This window comes from Berghia stephanieae, chromosome 3 (assembly GCF_034508935.2).
Source record: "Berghia stephanieae isolate SIO BIC M18660-M18661 chromosome 3, UCSD_Bste_1.3, whole genome shotgun sequence".
Taxonomy (NCBI): Eukaryota; Metazoa; Mollusca; class Gastropoda; order Nudibranchia; family Aeolidiidae; genus Berghia; species Berghia stephanieae.
In genome coordinates, this window is record NC_088362.1 from 75,959,920 (window position 1) to 75,982,576 (window position 22,657).

Below are 22,657 nucleotides of genomic sequence, written 5' to 3' on the forward strand. Positions count from 1 at the left end.
ATTGCGCTTTATGATCAATATCTTATGATTTCAATAATAGTTTAATTTCGCTAATTAAAATACGATGTACGACAACCATCTCTTTTAAAATTGAAAATTATAGTGGAAAATAAAACATAAAATTAAAATGGAGGCAGGCACTGATATAATGGTAGAAATTAGAAATAAAACTTAAGTCTAGTACCTACAGCAAAATTTCAGAAAAATTGGAGGGAACAGAAAGTATAAATTGAAAAACACTTAATAAAATCAAAGTTTTGGTTTACCTATTCATGATTTTGATCACCTCGTTTGTTTTGATCTCAGTGTTGTAATGAGGAGAAAAAAACACTAAAACACACACACACACACACACAGTGACAAATTAGGGAGCAGGCACTGGTATCAGATAAAGATCTTAAAATGTGTATGAAACAGTGCCAGACAAAGCTAGAAAGAAAAATACATGAAAAAATTAAAATTCCAAGAAAATCAGCCGACCTTGACTGGGGACTTGGACCTCAGACCTCCTAATTACCTGTCAGATCAGTAATCCAGAGTCTGAGGTTCGATCTCCAGTCGAGGCAATATGATTTTTTGGATTTTTTTTTTCTTGTATTTTTCTTCTTTGCTTTGATTGCCGCTGTTTCTTAAAGACATTTTTCAAAACAAACACACACTTATAATCTCATTTCAGAAAGGATCAATAAGCCCTTTATGGGTGTTCAATTTGTAAATCAGGTCGGTATTTAGGTTTTCGTGAAAACGAAACCGAAACTTAGACTTGCACAAAGCACTTGTGCTGGAAAAACTGGGGGCTTACAATGTTCATTCCAAAAGTAGATTTCCTAGGTCTGTAAGATCTAGACTAAATTTGATTTATTATGCGCAATACTTTAAAAAAAAATTTAATTTACGCTCCCTAACAAGGGTCATAAATTTCCTATTATCTATCCCATCATTGTTTTGATCATTCCTCTTAAATTCAACATCCACTATAAGCTTGTAATCTTCTTCAGCATTTTATGTCAAATTGTTTTGTTTGTTTATTTTTATGGGTTTTACGGCGCCAGTACGGAAGAAAATTGGATAATGAAAAGATTCTAGATGTACAATTAAAAGGACTTGAATTAAAAGTAAGACAAAGGGGAATGGTTCAAATAGGATACATATGTAGATTCTAAGAGTACACTACTTGTGCAGTGAGTTTGAGATCACCTAAATGTCTCATCCTGACACAGGCACAAGATCCTACAAAGAGGAAAACACTCAAATGCTTACATTATACATTCAAAATATAACAATACATAACAGAGAGATGATTTATAAGGAAAAAAATATCATCTCCCAAAACAATAACTATGTATTTGACTGTTTCCCTCCTAGCCAAGCACTACAGCCAGGGCCAGGCCAAAACCAAGTAATCTTATTCCAAGACAAAGACAGAAAGCAAATTGGAAAACAGATAATATAAGGAGAGAGAAGACACAGTAAGTGCCGCCCTGTCCACGATGGGAGGCCAGGAACCCCACCCATTTATGTCAAATTCATTATCATTTGAATTGATAAAGTGAGAATCAAAACGTCAACAGCTCGTGGATTTAAATGAAACTTATATTATGTACATCTTCCTTTCTTTTTCTTTTTTTACTTGTATAGACCCGTTAATAAGGATTTTTCAGACATGGGGAATTTCATTCTCAATGGTCCTCCAGTGACTCAAATTCTTTTTGAGAAGGTTGATTTTTAAAAAATACGTTTCTGTTTATTATTTAATTCTCTCACTTGTGCACTCCTCGTTCTACAATTCTTTTCAATAGAAATATAAGGATGACTTCACAACCATAAAAAAATATTTATAAACTTTAATAACAGTAATAAATAAAATGGACCATAATAATTTTGACAATGGTAATCATTCATGGGCACAACTGGATATTGTGAAGGAATAATAAAAACTATCAAAAGTTATCTATTGTTTTTCACTAGTAGCCATTATCAAATTCCTATTTTCCTCCTCCCAATAAATATTTTTTTTAATGAAATGAATATTGTAATATATAATATTTTAAAAAATCAATAATGAAAATAAATACTATCAATAATAACAACAACAACAATAATAATAATTATTATTATTATAATCATCATCATCATCGGTTATCAATAATTTATCAATTTAAAAAAATGATATTATACACACTTGCTCGCATACGTTCACACACACACACACACACACACACACACACACACACAGACACACATACATACACACACGCACAAACACATTCATAGACAACAAAAAAATCACACCCAAAACAAACATTGCTTTGAATTTCAACATTGGAATTCGTGATTACAAAATGAAAATATGACCTAAAACAAACAAACAAAAAGAACAAGAATTACAGTTATCAATATTTATGGTACTACAATACCGTGGCAGTTTCAATATGGAATGTTTTGGTGTCAAGTCATTAAAGACCAAAAGGCAACTTTTTGTGTGATATTTTGTTGTAAACATATTGGGTTTTCTTTGTTAGTTCAATTTAATACCAGCGGGGATTTGAATGTCGCATTCAATTGTCGTATGAAATTATCTTTTCATTAGTAAAGTTTTTCATTACCGTTGATTGAAATTTGTCAACTTAATTTTGACGCTCAAACTCAATATATGTTCATTATATGACGTTGAAACAATCGTAATAAAAATAGTTTCCGATTATCACAAACATCAACTTCAATTTTATTCATATTATTAATGATTTGGCCTCAGTGATTTGTTGTCTTTATTTTTTTTTTTGTTCATACCTTGGGACCATTGACATATCCATACCTTGTCAATTAACAATGCGTAGTAGAACATGTCAACACCTTTCTGTGCCCTTCTTCTTCAAGTACCAAGCCTGTGCCAGACATCGGTGATCATGATACGCCATTCATCTCTTTGATCAGATAACCTCAGAAAACTAATATTACTCTTCTCTTTCTTTAACACCCAGCTGTTCAAACTATTCAAATATGTTTTTCTTGGTCTACCTTTTGTTCCCATATAAACTTATAAGAGTCTTTGCCGTGAGCTTACAGGTTTTTGAGTAATACACTTTCTCCCTTGTTTTAATGAATTTCTACTGAACAGCTAAAACCATTCAACATGCTAACTTTTCATAGAGTATCTACATTAAATGTTTAAGATTAACCAGTGAATACCATTCAACATAGAAATATTAATAAGATACTAGTGCTATCAATAGTACGCTTCAGCAAGAAAAAGTATTTGGTCAAAGTAAAGCTGTTTAAAATGGAAAAAGTGGGGCATAATTTAGAAAAAATATTGTTACTATAGAACATTTGTTTAAAACCATTTTAAAACATTGCAAAAGCAATCCAAGATATAATTAATTCTTCTTAAAAAATCAGCAAAACTTTAGATAAAAATAATAATGAAGAAGTGTGGTTTATCTTATTAAAGCTGGAGCGATTCTTAACATGTAACGAATAGTAAAAAATGTTGAAACATCGTGGCATGTTTTTATTATTAATAGACTTAGACTTCAAATAAAATTATCTAAGCACTACAATAGCATTACTGATAGGTTCATAAAGCTAATTTTCCAGTGTCTTATGATGAAGTTGACCTAGCAACCCAGCTACTCGTATCCTTAATAGGAGAGGGAGAGGGAGAGAGAGAGAGAGAGAGAGAGAGAGAGAGAGAGAGAGAGAGAGAGAGAGAGAGAGAGAGAGAGAGAGAGAGAGAGAGAGAGAGAGAGAGAGAGAAGCCATGATGAGAGACAATTAGCTCTCACCAATCCCATTAGTCACAATACACAGTTGTCAATAATATACCAAATCAAAGGATATCGCTCAGTCTCTCCTTACAAGTCATTGTCTACCTATGCTCAGCGCCCTCGCATCCTAGCTAATGGTCACAGATGACCCCACAATCCCATAATATCGCATTAAGCCTCGCTCTTTTCTGTCTCTAATACAGTGGTGACACACTACTGTAGTATTAAACCCCGCCCACTCTCGAGTCTTCAACCTGTCATGATTTCACCATAATGAAAATGGATCATGAGATTTTGTTTGAATTCTTGAATTTGCCCCTTTTTGAGATCGAAAATTTGTTGCTTTCAACCAACCGAAGTTTGTTGCAACTACGTAACTACTAACAAGTGACTTTTATATAGAATTAATTCCGTTTCTCGGAAAATGTTTTGCGATTCACCGAAAGTTGTGATTAACTGAGTTGCGATTATCTGGAGTGGACTGTACACTGATTAAGCCACTCGGATTATATGAAGAAGTATGGGTGAGGAGAAGATAAAGAAGAGACTGAGAGACTAGCATTACGCATCGGAAGTGTCCTTTTCAGATAAAATAGCTTCATACACATGTTGCTTCTGGTTTTCATATTCCACCTCCTCGGGAACCATTGCTAGTGAGTCATACGGTTGCTCCAGACGACCTTTATCCCCAACATTCAAATAACCGGAATCCTCCACTGGCGGGCGGGCCGGGGGCTTTTTGGACTTGCCTGGTGACGCCCCTGCCACTGTGCTAGACTCTTGGTCTTGTGTTTTCCCAATAGGTGTTGTCGCCCCATGAGAAGTAACGTCGCTGGAGGCGTCTGTGTTGTGGATTAAGGGAACAGCAGCCATCTCTGTATTGAAATCACATGTGAAAGGAAGAATTTTAGAACCAATGTCCTTTAGTAGAGGCATAGGACTCATAAAGCTGTACAGTTTATCCCGCTTTCTATAATACCGAAAGGACAATAGCAATGACTTGATACTCTATAAATTAGACGCTAGTACTTTATGTCCGATCTCTCTGACCCAGCTTCTCAATGACTAATGGGTAGCAAGGAGGGCCGATAAAAAAAATATCTTGACTTCACACAGGATCGACCCCATTCCCATTTTGCGTGGTGAGTGATTTATCAATTAAGTTATTAGGATCCCTAAAACATTGGCGAGACTAAATTTCTTTGGAATCACGATTTCTTACTTTATGTACATGATTATGAACACTAACCCTTAAAGGCCAGAGCAATCCAGCCAAAAACTTCAACCTATTCCGGGCAAAGGGGAGATAACTCTTTAAAAAATAATACCTGTCCCCAGAAAAAAAAGAAACATATCTCATTAACTTATAAAAATAGATTGATGAAATCTGGATACGAAATGAGGATAAAAGACCATACTTTCCATTCATTTAATTTTTTCCATGATTGAAATTGTATTTATGCCTGAAAAAAAAAAATTAAGTTGAAATTTTTACAATTTCACTGTCTTTTTGTTTAATTAAAATGAACCTAAACATAATCGTAGTTATGGCAAGGTCATCGATAAATAACGGAGCCTCGGGATCCATTGAAGCCAAAGATCCATCGCTATTTTAATCAAATCAGAGCGGTGTTAGATGGAACCCAACCAATAAAGGAGTTATTCAGCTAAACGTGACTTGCAATTGACATTTGATGTTATAAGATGGTCTTTTACTGCTATTGTTGTTACGAATTTTAAAAGACTCTCTCTCTCTCTCTCTCTCTCTCTCTTTCTTCTCTCTCTCTCTCTCTCTTCTCTCTCTCTCTCTCTCTCTCTCTCTCTCTCTCTCCTCTCTCTCTCTCTCTCTCTCTCTCTCTCCTCTCTCTCTCTTCTCTCTCTCTCTCAATGAAATAGAAAATATAAATTAATTATCTCCTAATTGAAAAAAAACCAAAAAAAAACAAAAGTTAAAATAACATACAACAACAACAAAAAAACAAAAAACAACAAAACAAACAAAAACAAAACAAAGCACAGAAAACAATGCCAAAGCAATCAATCAAAACTTGACGTCAAATTATGCCCACCTGGTTTTTGATACGGGTTTCTATTTACGAGTCTTTCCAATTTCTTGTGGGTCTTGGTGACCTGTGAGTCTGGCCCATGATCCTCTACATCCTTGTCTCCTCCGTTTGTTAGAATGACGTCATCGTTACGATTGACGTCCAATCGCACCTGCTCATCTCTGCCATCGTAGTCTTTGGGAGGTGGAGATTGCGATCTGGAATGGAGTCGTATTACGTGACCCACATTTCAAAACTAGAGCATTTATTATCTAGAGCAATAGTCGCAAAAAGGGCTCAAAGCGCTTTAAATGGGGTCTCAAGCCAACAGCAATATTTAACATGTAGGACGAGACATAACGCTTATAATAATATTAGGCTATATTACAACTTTTTTTTTTTCCAACGGAGACGCTGTTAACGGCCATGTACTAATTTTACACATGAGAACGGTGAGAGAATGTGAGTAAAGAGCCTTCTCCAATAATTCAAGTAGATGCGCCACTCAGAGCGGGATTCAAATCCAGGACCTTCCGATACGAAGGCGAGTGTCATACCACATAGCCGCACGATTATTATGCCGGAGTGATTAAGATGCTGAAATTCGATTTATATTCAATAATATAAAAGTTGATTTAAATTAACTTGACGTAATGAAGACAAAAAAAAAAAAAAAAAAAAATAGTAGACTCTTAAATGGATTTAATATTAAACAATTAACATTTCCAGTCATGTTTACTTTAAAATAAAATAAAAAACCGGCATGGGAGGCCCCATAGATCAGTTGGAGAGCACTCGCTTCACACACAAAGGGACCGTAATCGATCCCGGGTGCAGTGGAGATTTTTTCTAACCCCTTCGGATCACCCAGCAGTGATTGGGTAGCTGGGTCGTGTATATCTGTCGGAAAATACTTTGATACCTTTGTCACACAATATGTAAAAAAAAAAATTAAAAAATTCAATAAATATATAGTGTTTATGACGACCAACTTGTGTAAAAAGAGTAGGAACGGCTTGTCTTGTACAATTTACAAACAAAAGAAAAACTGACTATGGTTCAGTCTTTATCAGAGGACAACAACAATACAAAAAAGCTGCAGTAATAATCATAATAATAATAATAATAATAATAATAATAATAATAATAATAATAATAATAATAATAATAATAAAATAATGATGATGATGATGACGATGATGATTAAGATGATTAATAATAATAATAATAATAAAAATAATAATGATGATGGTGATGATGATGATGATGATGATGATGATGATGATGATGATGATGATGATGAAGACGATGATGATGATGATGATGATGATGATGATAACAACAACAACAATAATAATAATAATAATAATAATAAATAATAATAATAAATGGCATTTATATAGCGCTTTACCCCGTTGTCACAGGCTCTAAGCGCTTTACAGTGATATAAAACAAAACATATTACAGTGAGACAAGTGTGAAGGAAACGTGATACGAATTCAATTTAACAACAACAAAATATGAAAATAATATTGCAACATTATGACGTAGAAAGATAAAACTTTAAGCGAGATTTGAACGTTGTCAACGAATCCGAGCATCTCACGTGTGATGGGAGATCGAGAGAGTTCCAAAAATGGGGGGGGGGGGGGGGGGGGGGGGGGGGGGGGGAAAATTGAAAAGACTGTTCACCTATTTTACGCAATGGCTTAGGTTTGACAAGGATTGATTGGTCATTGCTTGACCTCAAGTTTCTATTGGGGACATATATGTTTAGAAGGTCTTTAATATAGGAGGGACTGTTCGTGCTCAGGGATTTGTAGATAATAATAATAATAATAATAATAATAATAATAATAATAATAATAATAATAATAATAATAATAATAATAATAATAATAATAATAATAATAATAATAATAATAGTCGTACCTATTTCGTAGATAGGTCATCAAAGCTGCAGTAACCACTCCCCCTACAATGGCTCCGGCTATGGCGGCTGTTGATAGAAGATGGAAGTGATCAAATCAAACTGAATGTACCAAAAATAAATAAATAAAGAAAAAATGAATAAATAAAATTTAAAAAATAAAACTAACTTCAATGACAATATAATAAAACTCCACTTCTCCCCCCCCCCCTCCCCCCCCCCTCCCCGTCCACACACACACACACACACACACACACACACACATACATAAACACACACACACATAAACACATACACACAATCACACAAAAAGGAGATTTTTATGCTCTACCAGTATGAAATCAAACATTCGTCACAAAACGATGACAAGTTGGAGTGAACATAATAGGCCCTACTAGAGGTCCCAGGTTTGAGAACTTTTGCCAAGACGAGGGTCATTTAAATCGATCAATATTTGAAGGACGAGTTTTCTGGCCAAATTTTTAAAAACGCGTGTTTCAGAGGACGGCAGTTAACTGGTTAAACGAGTTGAATGTGTCAGAATAATTCGACCAAAGGGATAAAAACGTGTTTCCTTGAGCACTTCTAACAACAGCTCTTTTGCTGATTGGTGACAATACATCGTGACTTTATTGTCAGGATATAAATTAACAATCTGAGCCACGTCAATTTTAACTTAATTGTTTTGTATTTAAAGGAGAGAAAAAAACTTTCCTCGAGAGGATCCCACTTCAAATAGATAACAAAATAATCTCGATGAACTCAACGCATCCTAATTGAGACATTATAAAATAAGGGTCCAAAGTACGGAAATTCGAGTAAATTATACAAAGTTGTGTGCTGATTTGGCAGAATACGTTGGATGTCGCACGAGTTAGTTTTGAGATTACGAGCGAATAGAGATGAAAAATCGTGCCCTGCATGATTTTCGTTTTTTTCACTTCATTGTTTTTATTATCCACCCAACAGCTTTCTCACAAAAGGATTTTTACAATTCGAAGCTTATGAATAATTACATTTTGTCTGACCTCTTTCGAAGAGAAATACATACCTCCAAACCTTTAAAATTGACCCACATCTGCATCTAAGGTAGAGGATTTCAATTCAGCCCAGAGAACCCAATTTTTTACCAAACCCCAACAAATTAAATATCACTCTTTTTGTATTTTTTTTTCATCTCTTTGAAATGCAAGTAATTGCCTATGAATAGAAGTTTCTATTGAGTCAGTAAACGAATGTGCATAGTTATAAACAAAACAAATGACACGATAAGTAATAGTCCATTTACTGTCCTGTGTGAAATATTGTGACATAAATAAAATCATGCGACTAACGCATTTTTCTTTCAATTTTATTATAATTTACAATAATATAATATATCTTAAAGTCAGTATCAATATCTGAAAACGAAAATAGAATCACGAACGACATTGTAACTAACAGTACTGAGAGAGCAATCGGCTGGCGAGGATGAAGCCTTACACGAACTTCCTCCTCCTCGTAGTCAAGCAATAAAAAAGAAAAGAAAAGGGGATATATAAAGTCATAATCTCTGGTCTGTGTTACACAAGGGCTTCATTATTTTGTTTTTGAGTATTAAATTAACGCGGTGTGCAAGTGCTGTTGTGATGATAATTATGTCACAGTATTTTAAACAATTTTAATAAATATGTATGTCTTGTCTTCAAACGCGGTTTTCTGCGTTCCTTAACTTTTGACCCCCCCCCCCCCCCCCCCCCCCCCCATGGTACTTCCAAAATTCAAACTGCATTTTGTCCAGAAAAAAAATCCTCTATTCGAATACGTTATAATATCTGATTCAAAGTTTTCCGACATCCGACAGGTTTATCCAGACACCACACAAATTACTCCAAACAATGTCGTATAATATATATATATATATATATATATATATATATATATATATATATATATATATATATGTATCTTTTTATATAGAGCAGTAAAATTAGGTGCCCCAAACGTAAACAAAGGTCGAGAAGCACATGGCAAACCACATGTTCCTGTCTTGACAGCTCACGTTCCAATGTAAATTATAGAAAAAAATAACCTTTAAAATTTGGCTGTTAGGTGGCAAAAGAAACACATATTCATAAATACTCGATCATGCATCAAATAATGTCTAGATATGGATATTTTATGGAACAAAACGTAAAATTTATCAAAAGTTACAGTCTATCTATTTTTAGACCACAGCAAATTATTGCGCAGGTGTGAACAAAACGAGAATTATTCGGAGCCTGATTTTCAGAATAATTTAGTCTTATACTATTATTTCTGCAACTGTTAGATTTTATGTAAACATATTTTCAATACTGAAAGTGTATTGCCTACAACTCAAACTACAAAATTGGGAGACCTATATTGTGCGTAAATTTTTCCGGCCCCTAACGAAAATCACAAGCAACTTGTTATTGTTTACGTTTGGGGCACCTAATTATACTGCTCTATATTTGGCAAATCCGATTTCTGTTCGACTAAGGCTCCAGATCCAACAAACCAATCGCCACCAAATCTTGCATGGCGTTTACAATTGATATGAAGATGGTTATTAGTTTGATTAAACAACGCGCTGATTTGCTCCAAAAAAAATGTTTCGTCACTATTTCATTGAAAACAGACGCCATCAATTTTAGCACGTTGGTTATAGGTTTAACTTCCGTAAAACGAATATGACAATTAGATGTGAGTACTTGCATTGGACCGATGACATGTAGTGGTTCCTCTCATTAATTTTAAAACAAACATTTCTTTTAAAAACTGAGAAATATCTAATATATTTGACCAGATAATTTGCCAACTTAGTGATGATTACTCTATCCGATTATGTCAGTCGGTCACTAAATGCCGGGTTCTCTAACCGAAGGTAGCAACCGATGGCGTCAACACGTCACTCATCGAAATTTGCCTCCTTCTCTCTTTGTACAGAATAAATATGATACAGGATTGAACATTTTACTGTATTTATTTCATTTTAAAGATTTTGTAGCTATGGTTTCATTAAAAAATAGATTTACATACAAGTGTCATCCCTATTTTGATTTTATGCAAGATTTTGACCACAACAAACTTTTCTTTCCGCATGCGAGACAGCCAGCTAGGTACCCCTTAATTGATGAATCGTGCTTATATATTATATGTGTATGTGTATTATATTATATATATATAATATATATATTATATATATATATATATATATATATATATATATATATATATAATTTTTTAATTATCATTATTTATTTATTTATTTATTTTTTCCCCCTTCTTCTTTTAGGGAAATCATCGGATTGACGTTCCAGGATATTGGCTTCGTGTCCAGGACCTTCCGCATTCTTCATTTTTTGTCCCGATTATATTAACTGCCAAGTATATTACGACCTTTCAAACATATCTTTCAGCATGAACTGATAAATCGTGTTCAAGATGACATGGACAACTCAAGATTAAATATGACATAATAAAAACCTCTCTAATAAGTCCCTACCCCACCCCTCTCCCCGGGTAAATACTGCAATACACCGAGAAAACATATTTATAATCTTTTTGTCAAGAAATCTATTACTTAAAATATCTAAAAACGTTTCGAACCCGAGACTTCAAAGACGTTTTTAAGTTTGAGACATTATTGTTGACAAATTAAGATGACTCAATACTGACAAAGGAAAAATGTCTCCAACCTGAGACTTCCATGTCGCTAACTCATGATCGTCTATAGACGGCCATGCGCTAACTTAATTTGGTAAAAAGCACGGATTATATCAAATATAGTAACGAGGTGGCTATCAGTTATTCCAACAACTCGGCATACCACCAGCCCGAAATGCTTGATACGTAATTTGACCTTGGCCTAGGAAATCATAATTTGACCGGTCTGCTTACAGGATCGAACAATGTTGATGGCTCAAAAGATTCGTCTCGATTTATGTTAATTTCCTCAGTACAGTAGCATAATAACTGTTCGTAATAGACTTTATTTCTCCCAAATTTTGCGGCTTCTCCATAAATAAACTCATCGATGTCACTAGACACATAAAAAGTTAAGGGAGGTAGCTCCCTTATTTAATTTTTAAAATATATATTTTGTAAGTTTTGAACTGTTAAAAGTACAGTGATTCAGCATTAAAAATTACATTTTTATTTGAAAAATATAAATCTTTATTAAAACATATTTTATTTGTCAATTTAATTAGCAATCTTCAAATTATTTGCCAATATTCACAATTTTGATACTGTCTTCGTTAATATATTTTTTTTAATGCGATCCTCATTATAGGTAAAAAGAGTGTCTGTTTTGTTTTGTTTTGTTTTTTAACTATTAAAAAAAAAATTTAATTAAATTTTAAAAAGGCGTCCGTCAGGCAATATGAATAATCGGACATTTGACGTTGCGAATCGCCATCTAGCCGGCCGTCCTAATGCCAAATTTATTTGCGCGCACCTTCACACTTCATACCTAGGGGTCTAACCGATTTTGATCGTTGATGGCTCATAAGATTCGTCTCGATCTCTGATAATTTCCTAAATATAAGTAAAATATACGAGTGCCTGTTTGTAATAGCCTTTATTTCCCTGCAAAAATTGCGGGTTCTCCACTAGTTTGTTTTTTTTTTAAATAGAAGAAAGTTCCTGACACAATTAACCAGTTAACTGACGAACTCAAAAAAAATCCCCACGTATTTACAAATTTGGACAGAAAAATCGTCCTTCAGATATCGATCGATTAAAATGACCCTCATCTTTGGCGAGGTCCTAAGTTTGAGAGTTTAAGCCAAGATGGGGATCATTTTAAATCGATCGATATTTGAAGGACGAATTTTCTGATCAAATTTTTAAATACGTGTTTTTCCATAGCCCGGCAGGAAACGGGCTAATATAGTACAATAAAGAGTAGTTCTTCAGACCCAAAAGGACCACGAGCCAGAGTTTATTATTACGATTTTATACTGTGAACAATGCAGTAACAACGGCTTACAAATTTTGGATAAGAAAATGGAAGCATCGAGATGTAATTTTGTACAGATTTTGATTGACTCATTAACCTGATCACACTCCTGGGTGGACAGGGAAAAAAAGCAATAAAAAAAAAAAAAATACCCCCTACGCGGATTTAAACGCTTTAGCGTGAGTCAAGCAAGTGGTTTAACCGCTGGAATTCTGGATGCCCTATAGACCTACCAATAATTTGTTATTAGTGATCTTAGGAAAAAAAATCGTTCTACCAACTAAAGTTAATCATTTTAGACTCCTGTTAATGGCATGGGCCAAAATTGTCAATAAATTATTTGAGTTTAATTTTTTCTTAATCAAAAAATGAAAAGCCCCAACAATTATTCAAGTAAATGGCGTGATGCATTTATATTTGTATTAATTAACCGACAAAGGGATCTGAACTCGAAAAGGTCTTTATTATTCATTATTTACCCATTTGGTTTGTGGGAAACCCCAATTTTAGAATAATATTTAAAAAGAAAAATACGAGACACTAAAACAACGGATTGGACGTTGAAATTTAATTATATTTCAAAATGTCACGATTTACACATTGGAGAATATAATCCTAAAAATACCTATTTCACTGATGAAGAACATGATTATTTAATTAAGTGTGTTTAGAGAAGGACGTTGTTGTGACATTTGATCCCACTCTCATTTTTGATCTACATATTTATGATATAATTAAAGGAACAAATAAATTGGTTGCAATAATAAAACGAAGTTTCTCTCATTTCGATTGTACTATGTTTTTAACATTATTTAGGACTTTAGTGAGACCCACTTTGGAGTATGCCAATTGCATATGGAGCCCGACGATTAAAAGACAGTTCATAGCGTGGAGAACGCCCAAAGGTGGGTCACTAAGACTGTCGCTGAATTGTATTATCTGTCTTATAAGAAAAGATTGGAAAGCCTTTCACTTCCTTCTTTAAAGTACAGAAGACTTAAAAGGTGATCTAATTCAAATTTACAATATTGACAACTTGGATTCCAGAGAGTGCTTCAAATATGCAGTTTTGACGTCAACAAGAGGTGGGGTCTTCAAAATCTTCAAAGACCGGTCTTCGATCAATACGTGTCCACTCTTTAATTTTCAGAACCGTAGATATTGGAACTCTCTCCACGCCTATTCAAGAATTGCGAGGAATGTCAACGTTTTAAAGAGCTTTGTTGATAAGGATTGATTCACCTTAAGTTTGAATTCGATGAGTAATTTATGTTAATTTTAAAACTGATATCCTGTACTTTATGACATACTAATGCGTAGCAGTTTTCTTATCACTGTGAAGAGCACCAAAGGTCACACTATTGGCCTAATTTAGCTCTTATTAGGTATTGTATTGTAAGAATTTTCTCTCCGGCTAGCGTAATGCTATCATGACGACAATGACAATTCTTATTCTTTATGTCAAATCGTTAAATTTGAGAACCAGTTATTGTAAAAAAGGAACACATTTTGAGAAGAAATAATGTAATTAAAGTGATGTCATTAGAAGGGTATCATAATAAGATTTTTGAACTCTTAATTTGAAATTTCGAACTCGTTCCCAATGCGCGCTCACCAGGTCTCGTAGCGGCAATGGAAACTTAATCGAAATTTCAAATGCAGGACTAAACGAATCTTATATTTCTATCAATCCGTATAAAATCAGGACTAGTTTCTTTTCAGTTGCGAACATGAGAGAGATTGTCACATTTATGGATTGCGCATGGAATCGTCATTAAACAATCCCCTTTGTCATGGCTTACTTTTTTCATTAGCGCATTTAACTTCAGACCTACAACCTTTCTCCTATAATCTCCTTTTTTTAACAGGCGCTGAAATGACCCGAAAGTGTTACAATTGCCGTAAAACCCCAAAAAACAGAGATTATCTCCAGAAAAGAATAAAATTTGTAGATCTGCTAGTGTTATGACGCCAAATAATATTGTTGTCTTTGTTTATTTATTGGCATCACTGCCATACTTATCAAGTCTTTAAACTTTTGGGGGGAAAAAAAACGATGACGGGGTTTTTTAAAGGACATCAAAATTATGAATAATGAAATATCAAATATTAAAAAATAATTTGCTCTTTAAATGGGGAACGTAAAAATTTCTTTCAAAACTCTATCCGTATGCAAATTTTCTAATTTGTCGGATTTCCAGGGGGGGGGGGGGGGTGTCTTAAGTACTAATAAGTTCAAGTGCTTTGTATAAGTCTGCTATCATTCTTTTAATGTTGGTAATCTACCACTATTAAACTAAGCTGGATTGCTTGATAAAGTAATAATATAGGAAATCCCATCGTGACAGATGCTTTCGTTGCGTGGATATCGTAACCGGACGCCACTCCCGCTGCATGGTCCTATCACGTGACATGTCGTTTGATGACTCCCTATGTCACGATCAACGTCTGCTCAGATTCCTGGGTATCCTGGTCACATGACGGTGGGGGGGGGGGGGGGGGGGGGGGGGTTCCATATCGGATTAATGAAATTGGGATACCGTCAAATTTTGTTTAATTGACCCGTTGTACACAATAATTTCAAAAAAGTTTGAACATGTTTAAAAGCCATCGCGGAGGAAAACATTATCTTTGCTTCCGCTGTGGTGACAAAACTCATTTCCAACGACAAATTACAGACTGTGTTCGTGTCCGTTTTCCCCAATTTAATCATTATGAAAATTGAAGATCACAGTCACACAACCATACTTAATGTCACATTTAGATCTAACTCGAGGATAATTCTCGTGAACCAAATACCTCGAATTGAAAAACTGGAAAATCAAAGAGCAAAAAGATTAGAAAAATCAACTGTTAAATTAATTAGACCTATTGTCTCCATTTTAGCTAATAATTGGCCGTGCAACGAACACGCTAAAATGATTTTTTTTTAAAAATCACATTCATAGAAAGGATCTGAAAGTATTTTGTCAGCCATAATATATTTTAATGTTAACGGGCATGACGCTTCTATTATGCTTGACAAGCTGCATGCATGCTGAAAGAGCATCAGAAATTGATAATAATTCATGTTCATTTCAGTTTGGGACTTTTTAATGGTTGAAATGTGTGAATGAAAAAAAAAGAGGATAAAAGTACAAAGAATTGAGCTCATCGTGGAGGTGTATCATACATAGTGACAGACATTTTTTAGCGTGTTGTATAAAAGACAAAACAAAATGGCGGCTTACGAGTCTCTGAGCGATTGTGGAACATAACGGTGTTAGCTTTTTTTGTGTGTAGGATGTCCTGATATTGTCCAAGCATATAGCGTCACTGGATCTGAATTATATCAACAACCACTGGGTAAAAAGCCAAGGGAAAAATAATGCAACCAAAATCCAAAATGAGAAGTGTCTAAAATCAAAATTTTGAAACTAAGACATCCAAGCTATAACCAACAAAATCCTGCCCGTTGAAAGTTTGATTTAGACATGACCAAGAAACAAACATCTTATAATTAAATTAGGCGTTTTGCATGTCATTGTGACCTATTTATTTATTTCTCACAGTTTTAACATCCTACAATAACTTTGAAAGTAAATTTTAAAAATGAAGAACCACGATTTTAGCATGAACACTTCAAAATTTGTTGTCATTTCCGGCTTCTGTCCACACTTTAGATAGTTTATTCTAAATTCTGGTGATCCGCATAGTGAGCATTGTTTTTTGTTTTTTTTTCCGTATACTTTGATTTCAGCGCCGAGACCCATCTCTCAGTCAAACATCTGTTGGCAAACAACAATATAATTTGGTTACGTAATCGGATTAAACTAGGATTAAACCGCAATTGTAATATACGTCGGTCCGCTTAAGGCACAATGGATTTATCACTATACAATAATTGCAATAACGTAGATCTCTCTTTCTGTTTTAAAAACATTTTTTATTCTACTTTTGGTGGCTTGTGTTCGGAATATCACGTCTCTCTATTTGCACAATAAGTGATTTTCTCGATAAACTTTATCTTATTGAGTAAACATATCCCGCTAAAGAGATCTACTCAAGTACGTCAATGTCGAGTTTTTCTATTCCTCTATCTGGCAACGTGTCCCGTTGTTTGCATTTAAATAATACTTGATTGCGGAATTGGTCTTGGAACTGAAAGAGAGGTGATTATTTCGTTCTTGGAATTGTGTGCGTCATTGAGGTGAGCCTATACTATAAAAGACTTTACGACTATTTGTTTATCATTTTACTGTTGGTCATGTGCATTCTCTTGTTCGAAGCCTTAACTAGTAATCACATTTCTGAACGAGACGCAAAATCATAAAGTAAATATCACCCTTTTTGACTTTACCTAATGTAGACATAATTCATGTAGGAGTTACTAGCTGTTGATTGGGAAGAATGTCATTTATTTAAGTCATTTAATAGACATGGGTAGTGCTTTTATTAAAATAAAAACTTACCGGATGGCTCAGAAAAACTGTCCCCTATTTGACAGTTTAGTGTGTCTATTCTACTTAAGATCCATTGCTGCAATTGTTACAGAATTTTAAAAAAATTATATAAAATCTTTTATTATGCTAAATTTCAAGTAATTAAAACATATTAGAGTGTTATTTAAGTGTCTTAAATGGCCAAGGTAAAATAGGCAAATTTTTGTATTTTTACAAATGTGTCTCTTTTTGTTTCAATTATTTGATTATGGTGGGTGTTGGACATGCAATCCATCTTATTGATTAGAAAATCAAGTTAAGTGAATATTGAATAAAAGAAAAAATAAATTGTTTCCAATTCATGCCAATACATATTTTATTAAATGCAATGTATTTATTTATCTAAAATGCATTGTTATGGCACTGCCTTTGTTTTCAACAACTTGACGCAGACGGGGAAGAAAATGGAGAATCCCTCTTCTTGCAAACTAGTGACCTCTTCACAAACAATTTTATTTTCTGCCAAAACATCATGTCTTTGATTGTTGTGTTAAGTAATTAGAATTTACTCAATTCGCATGTACTTTTTATAATTCTAAATATTATATTTTTTTTTAACCGAGATAATTTCAACATTTTAGGTAAAATAATACAGAGGTGGGAGACCTCCAAACAGGGGACAATTTTCCTAAGCCACTGGTATAGATAGAATGCGCTTGGCCAAGGAGTTCACAACATTGCCATCCGGAAGTGTAACGGACCAACACACAAACTCTGTGTAACCATGAACTTTTATAGTCTGGTTAATACAGTTTAGTGAGAACAACTCACAAACGCGGATGGCAAAAACAATAACAAAGGCCTGAGTGACGTCATCTGCATACTATCTATATAATGACAATAACCAGTAGATTTTTGACCAATCAAAACATGGAATTTGTGACACACCTTCACACGTTTTTAGTTGTATAGATAGTATGCAGATGACGTCACTCAGGCCTTTGTTATTGTTTTTGCCATCCGTGTTTGTGAGTTGTTCTCACTAAACTGTATTAACCAGACTATAAAAGTTCATGGTTACACAGAGTTTGTGTGTTGGTCCTTTATACTTCCGGATGGCAATGTTGTGAACTCCTTGGCCAAGCGCATTCTATCTATATAAACAAGAACGTGAATGAAATCGACCTCTTTCTGGTCGTTATTATTGTTTTTAGACCACCAGATGGTTGACTAGTTATCACACAATTTTCTCGATTATAGATAGAACGAAGATGACGTCACTCAGGCCTTTGTTATTGTTTTTTGCCATCCGCGTTTGTGAGTTGTTCTCACTAAACTGTATTAACCAGACTATAAAAGTTCATGGTTACACAGAGTTTTGTGTGTTGATCCGCTATACTTCCGGATGGCAATGTTGTGAACTCCTTTGCCAAGCGCATTCTATCTATATGATAAATGTTTACGTTTACACAAAGTTTACTATGCTGGTTCTATAGATAGAATGCGCTTGGCCAAGGAGTTCACAACATTGCCATCCGGAAGTATAACGGACCAACACACAAACTCTGTGTAACCATGAACTTTTATAGTCTGGTTAATACAGTTTAGTGAGAACAACTCACAAACGCGGATGGCAAAAACAATAACAAAGGCCTGAGTGACGTCATCTGCATACTATCTATTGGTCAAGCGGTAGAACAATGGGTATTTTACTTAGCCACATCCCGTCGACAGTAAAACCTGTGTGGCTCGCTATGTTTACCAATAATCACTGGCATTGTTTACATTATGGCGATGTGTCCGAGAGGCGTGGTTATCTAGGTGTCTATATATAGTATGCGCTTGGCTAAGAAGCTCATAACATTGCCATCCGGAAGTATAACGGACCAACACACAAAACTGTGTGTATCCATGAACGTTTATAGTCAGGTTAATACAGTTCAGTGAGCATTACTCATAAACGCGGATGGCAAAAAACAATAACAAAGACCTGAGTTACGTCATCTTCGAACTATCTATACCAACACAAACCTTTATTGAACTGTCCAAATAATTCGATTTGTCGTTTTAATTTTAAACTAGAAATAAAATCTTAAGTGACTGAAAACATTTATAATGAAATACGTTTCCGCATACCCAGTTACACAAACACACAAATAAATATAAGCACATACACACACAGAAACACACACACACGTACACACACACACACACACACACACACACATAGACACATACAGATAAACATGCAAAAAATACACAAACGCCCATATCGGACACATACTCTGGTATTCAAGTACGATTAATGAAAACAATTTCCCCAAGTTATTTTAACTCCTTTGTCAGTATAATACTCACATCCAAGTATGACCCCCGCAGAAGCACCATCACTGTCGGACTTTGGGCATGGGGAACACGCTGGGGGAAAAAAGAAACAAACAAAGAAACAAGGGGACGTCATTCAAAAAGGGTAAACTGTGGATACCTTGTAATGTAGGCTACCCTGAATATTATTCTTAATGGATAAAATAAAATTCTTAAAAAGCAAAACAAAAAAAAACAAAAAAAAAAAAAAAAAAAAAAAATAAAAATAAACAAGCGAAAGTGTCGCCTCAAAATATCCAAGTAGAAATCAGAAAGAAAACAGACACATGACACAAACAGAACAGAACAAAACAAAACAAGAAGAAAAAAGCAAACAAAACAAAATAAAACAACAACGCACAAAAAAAAAAAAAAGAAAATGAATGAAAATAAAAATAACCACCAAAAAAAAAACAAAAAAAAAAAAAAACAACCCAAAAACATTATAAATATGATCATGTTTTGACTTTTATACATTCTGACCACATGACAAATGAAAAGTTCTAGCCAGCATGAAGAATAAAAAGTAACCATTTTCTTTGTTTAAAACCACGCTGCTCGCCGTTGCTGGGCGACGTGACATCAGACTATTGAATCCAATTTACATTAAATTTGCGTGTAAATGAATACCTGGTTCTACGCAGTACTGAACATTGTAAAAAAAAAAAAAAAGCGACAACAGGTGACTTATGTTGTATGAAATGAAAATGGATTGTATCAACGACTATCAACGATATGGAAGCGCTTTAAGGGCCGATTTGGGTCTTTTCTAAAAAAAATCAATAACCTATATCGGTCGGTTTGAATCACTCTGTAGGATAAAAAAACAACATTTTTGGTGTGAAAATAAACTATTTGTGTTGATATCCATTTCGCGTCCTAATTCGGGGGTCTGGCATCAAAAAGTATTACAATCTTGTGGCAAATCTTTCCACACATAAGAGTAGATTCAGGTCAAACCGGACACGGGTCAAACCGGACGCTTCCCGACTCGATGTCTAATTTCCTTTTGTTTTTTTTTGTTTTTTTTTTTCCCGGTGCATATTTCTAGTAACTAAGCAGACGTCTCGTGTGACGTTTTTCCTGCCGTTTCAATGAGTGCAATCTAGGAGAAGTCAAAGAATCGTGTTTACATCGAGATATTTCTCACAAAACGTAAGTATCCCGTTCTTTGTTATGTTTTGCAAGGTGTGGAAGGAAGTTGCTATTTAAGCTATTTATAAGTCTTTATTAAGGAGTTTCGGCTCAACCACTGCACTACATGCTATTTTAGGATCGTTTGATTGTGGTTAGATCGTCTGACGATGTTCGGTTTTCATTTTAGCTCCAGTGGGGGGGGGGGGGGGGGGGGGGGAGGGGGCGGTTTGACCAAAGAAAATTTAAAGGATTCAGGTGAAACCGGCAGGGTTGAGTAAGTTGTTTATTATTATTCTACTAATAAAGGAATAACTTATTTTTCCCTCTTATCAACATTGTAGCATTTTGTGTCACCATAGAGAGATTTTACAGCTTTAATTTATGGGATCTGCATTGGAACATCTTGAAGTTGCGAATCAAAATTTTATGATAAAATTAATGTTAAAAAATTTGGATTAAAAGCGAAATACACATACCCTGCCAATAACATCTCTCAATGGTAACATTATACACAATCTCCGTGATAACTTTACATACTTTCAGACAATTCAATGATATAGATCTTATAAGTATTTGACACAGTATCCTATGCCCCTAGAAAATGATATTTTTTAATCGTGTTTTTTCCCGTACTTTTATAGTACATTTTGAGAAATTGCATTTCAATAATATTATTTCTAAGATAATAAAATAGTGGTTTATTTCAAAATCAAAATCGATTTTTTAAAGAATTTTTCTAATAATTAGAGCCAAACCGCCCCAAAAGAAAGTTAGAATGTGGAAATAAATACTCTATATATACGGGCATTTTCATTCATCAATCTATAAATCAAACTCTACCACAATCCTTGTTGAACTGATCTCATAAGAACCATAGATTTAAATGACAAAGATGTTCAACGACCAACTTTTTACATGCATAATAAGTATTGAAAATCATAAAGACCTCAAGTCAGATATTAGAGAAGCACAGGCTTTGACAATGCAATTGGTTGCATCAATCTGTCCTTTCTTATACTAGATGCCTGATAGCTCAGTTACTAGAAAGCCTCACAAGCAAAGCGACCTGCATCGATCACGGGTGCAGTCTAGATTTTTTTTTTCTGGGTCCCGCCCCCCAGTCCATCCAGCAGTGACTGGGCAGTTTTGTTAGCTCTGATGGAGTGTGCTTTGCGATAGACAAGCGTCTAATCCAACAGGTAGAAAGAAACCACAACTGTTCCTTAAGCGCTACAGAAAACAGGATAAACTCCGGTTCCATAAACCTGTGAAAGACTTATTAATAAAGGATTAAAACGCATGGTGTATTATTGCGTCAAAAAGCCAAAAACCGGAGTTCAATAGCGGTGACAAATTAGGGAGCAGGCGTTGGTAAATGTAAGATAAAGATATGAAAAAGTATGTATGAAACAGTGCCAGTCAAAACAAAAAAGAAAAATACAAGGAAAAAAAAGACATCCTAAAAATTAGTCTTTTTTAAAGATTGTTTTTTTTTCTTGTATTTTTCTTTCTTGCTCTGTCTGACGTTGTTTCATACACACTTTTTCAGTTCAAAAGCGGACATATCTTGTAGCCTAAGCTCTTTTTCGGACCCTTCGTAAACGTTGGCTTCCAAATCATTGTAAAACCTGAAAAATGACGCAAGGGCCACCTTTTGACCTGATACCGACACTTTACAACATCCGGGATAAGACAAAGATTGAATACGTGACATCATCAAGCACAATCGTGATGACACAAACTAAGTACAATGACACGACAATCACAAGGAAGGATCTTACTTAGTCACGCGCTGATCGTTGTTGTTTTAGGAAGATGCTCACGACAATGTAAACACTTAATTGCTCACAATGCCGAAGCTACTTAAAATGATATCATAATTACACAACCCTCAACATTATTGTTTTGGTTTCTAGTTTACTCAGAAATATTGTTCTCTAAATAAAAAGTCAGTTCGTCATCTTTCTCTCTGTTTCTCTATCTATCTATCTACTATCAAAATATACATCCATTCTCTTGGATCATAT

At 34.5% G+C, this 22,657-nt stretch overlaps 1 protein-coding gene across 1 annotated transcript in view; it reads right to left on the bottom strand.

Moving 5' to 3' along the window:
• Positions 1–2,767: 2,767 nt before the first annotated feature.
• Positions 2,768–22,657, bottom strand: part of LOC144968461 (uncharacterized) — a 44,966-nt gene continuing 25,076 nt past the window's right edge. Inside the window, exons 3-6 of the mRNA XM_078906855.1 lie at positions 19,488–19,547; positions 7,745–7,811; positions 5,837–6,030; positions 2,768–4,642 (exon numbers count right to left, since the gene is read on the bottom strand). Of these exons, the coding sequence (XP_078762981.1) occupies positions 4,329–4,642; positions 5,837–6,030; positions 7,745–7,811; positions 19,488–19,547 (635 nt within the window). The 3' untranslated portion in view covers positions 2,768–4,328. The remainder of the gene's footprint in view (positions 4,643–5,836; positions 6,031–7,744; positions 7,812–19,487; positions 19,548–22,657) is intronic.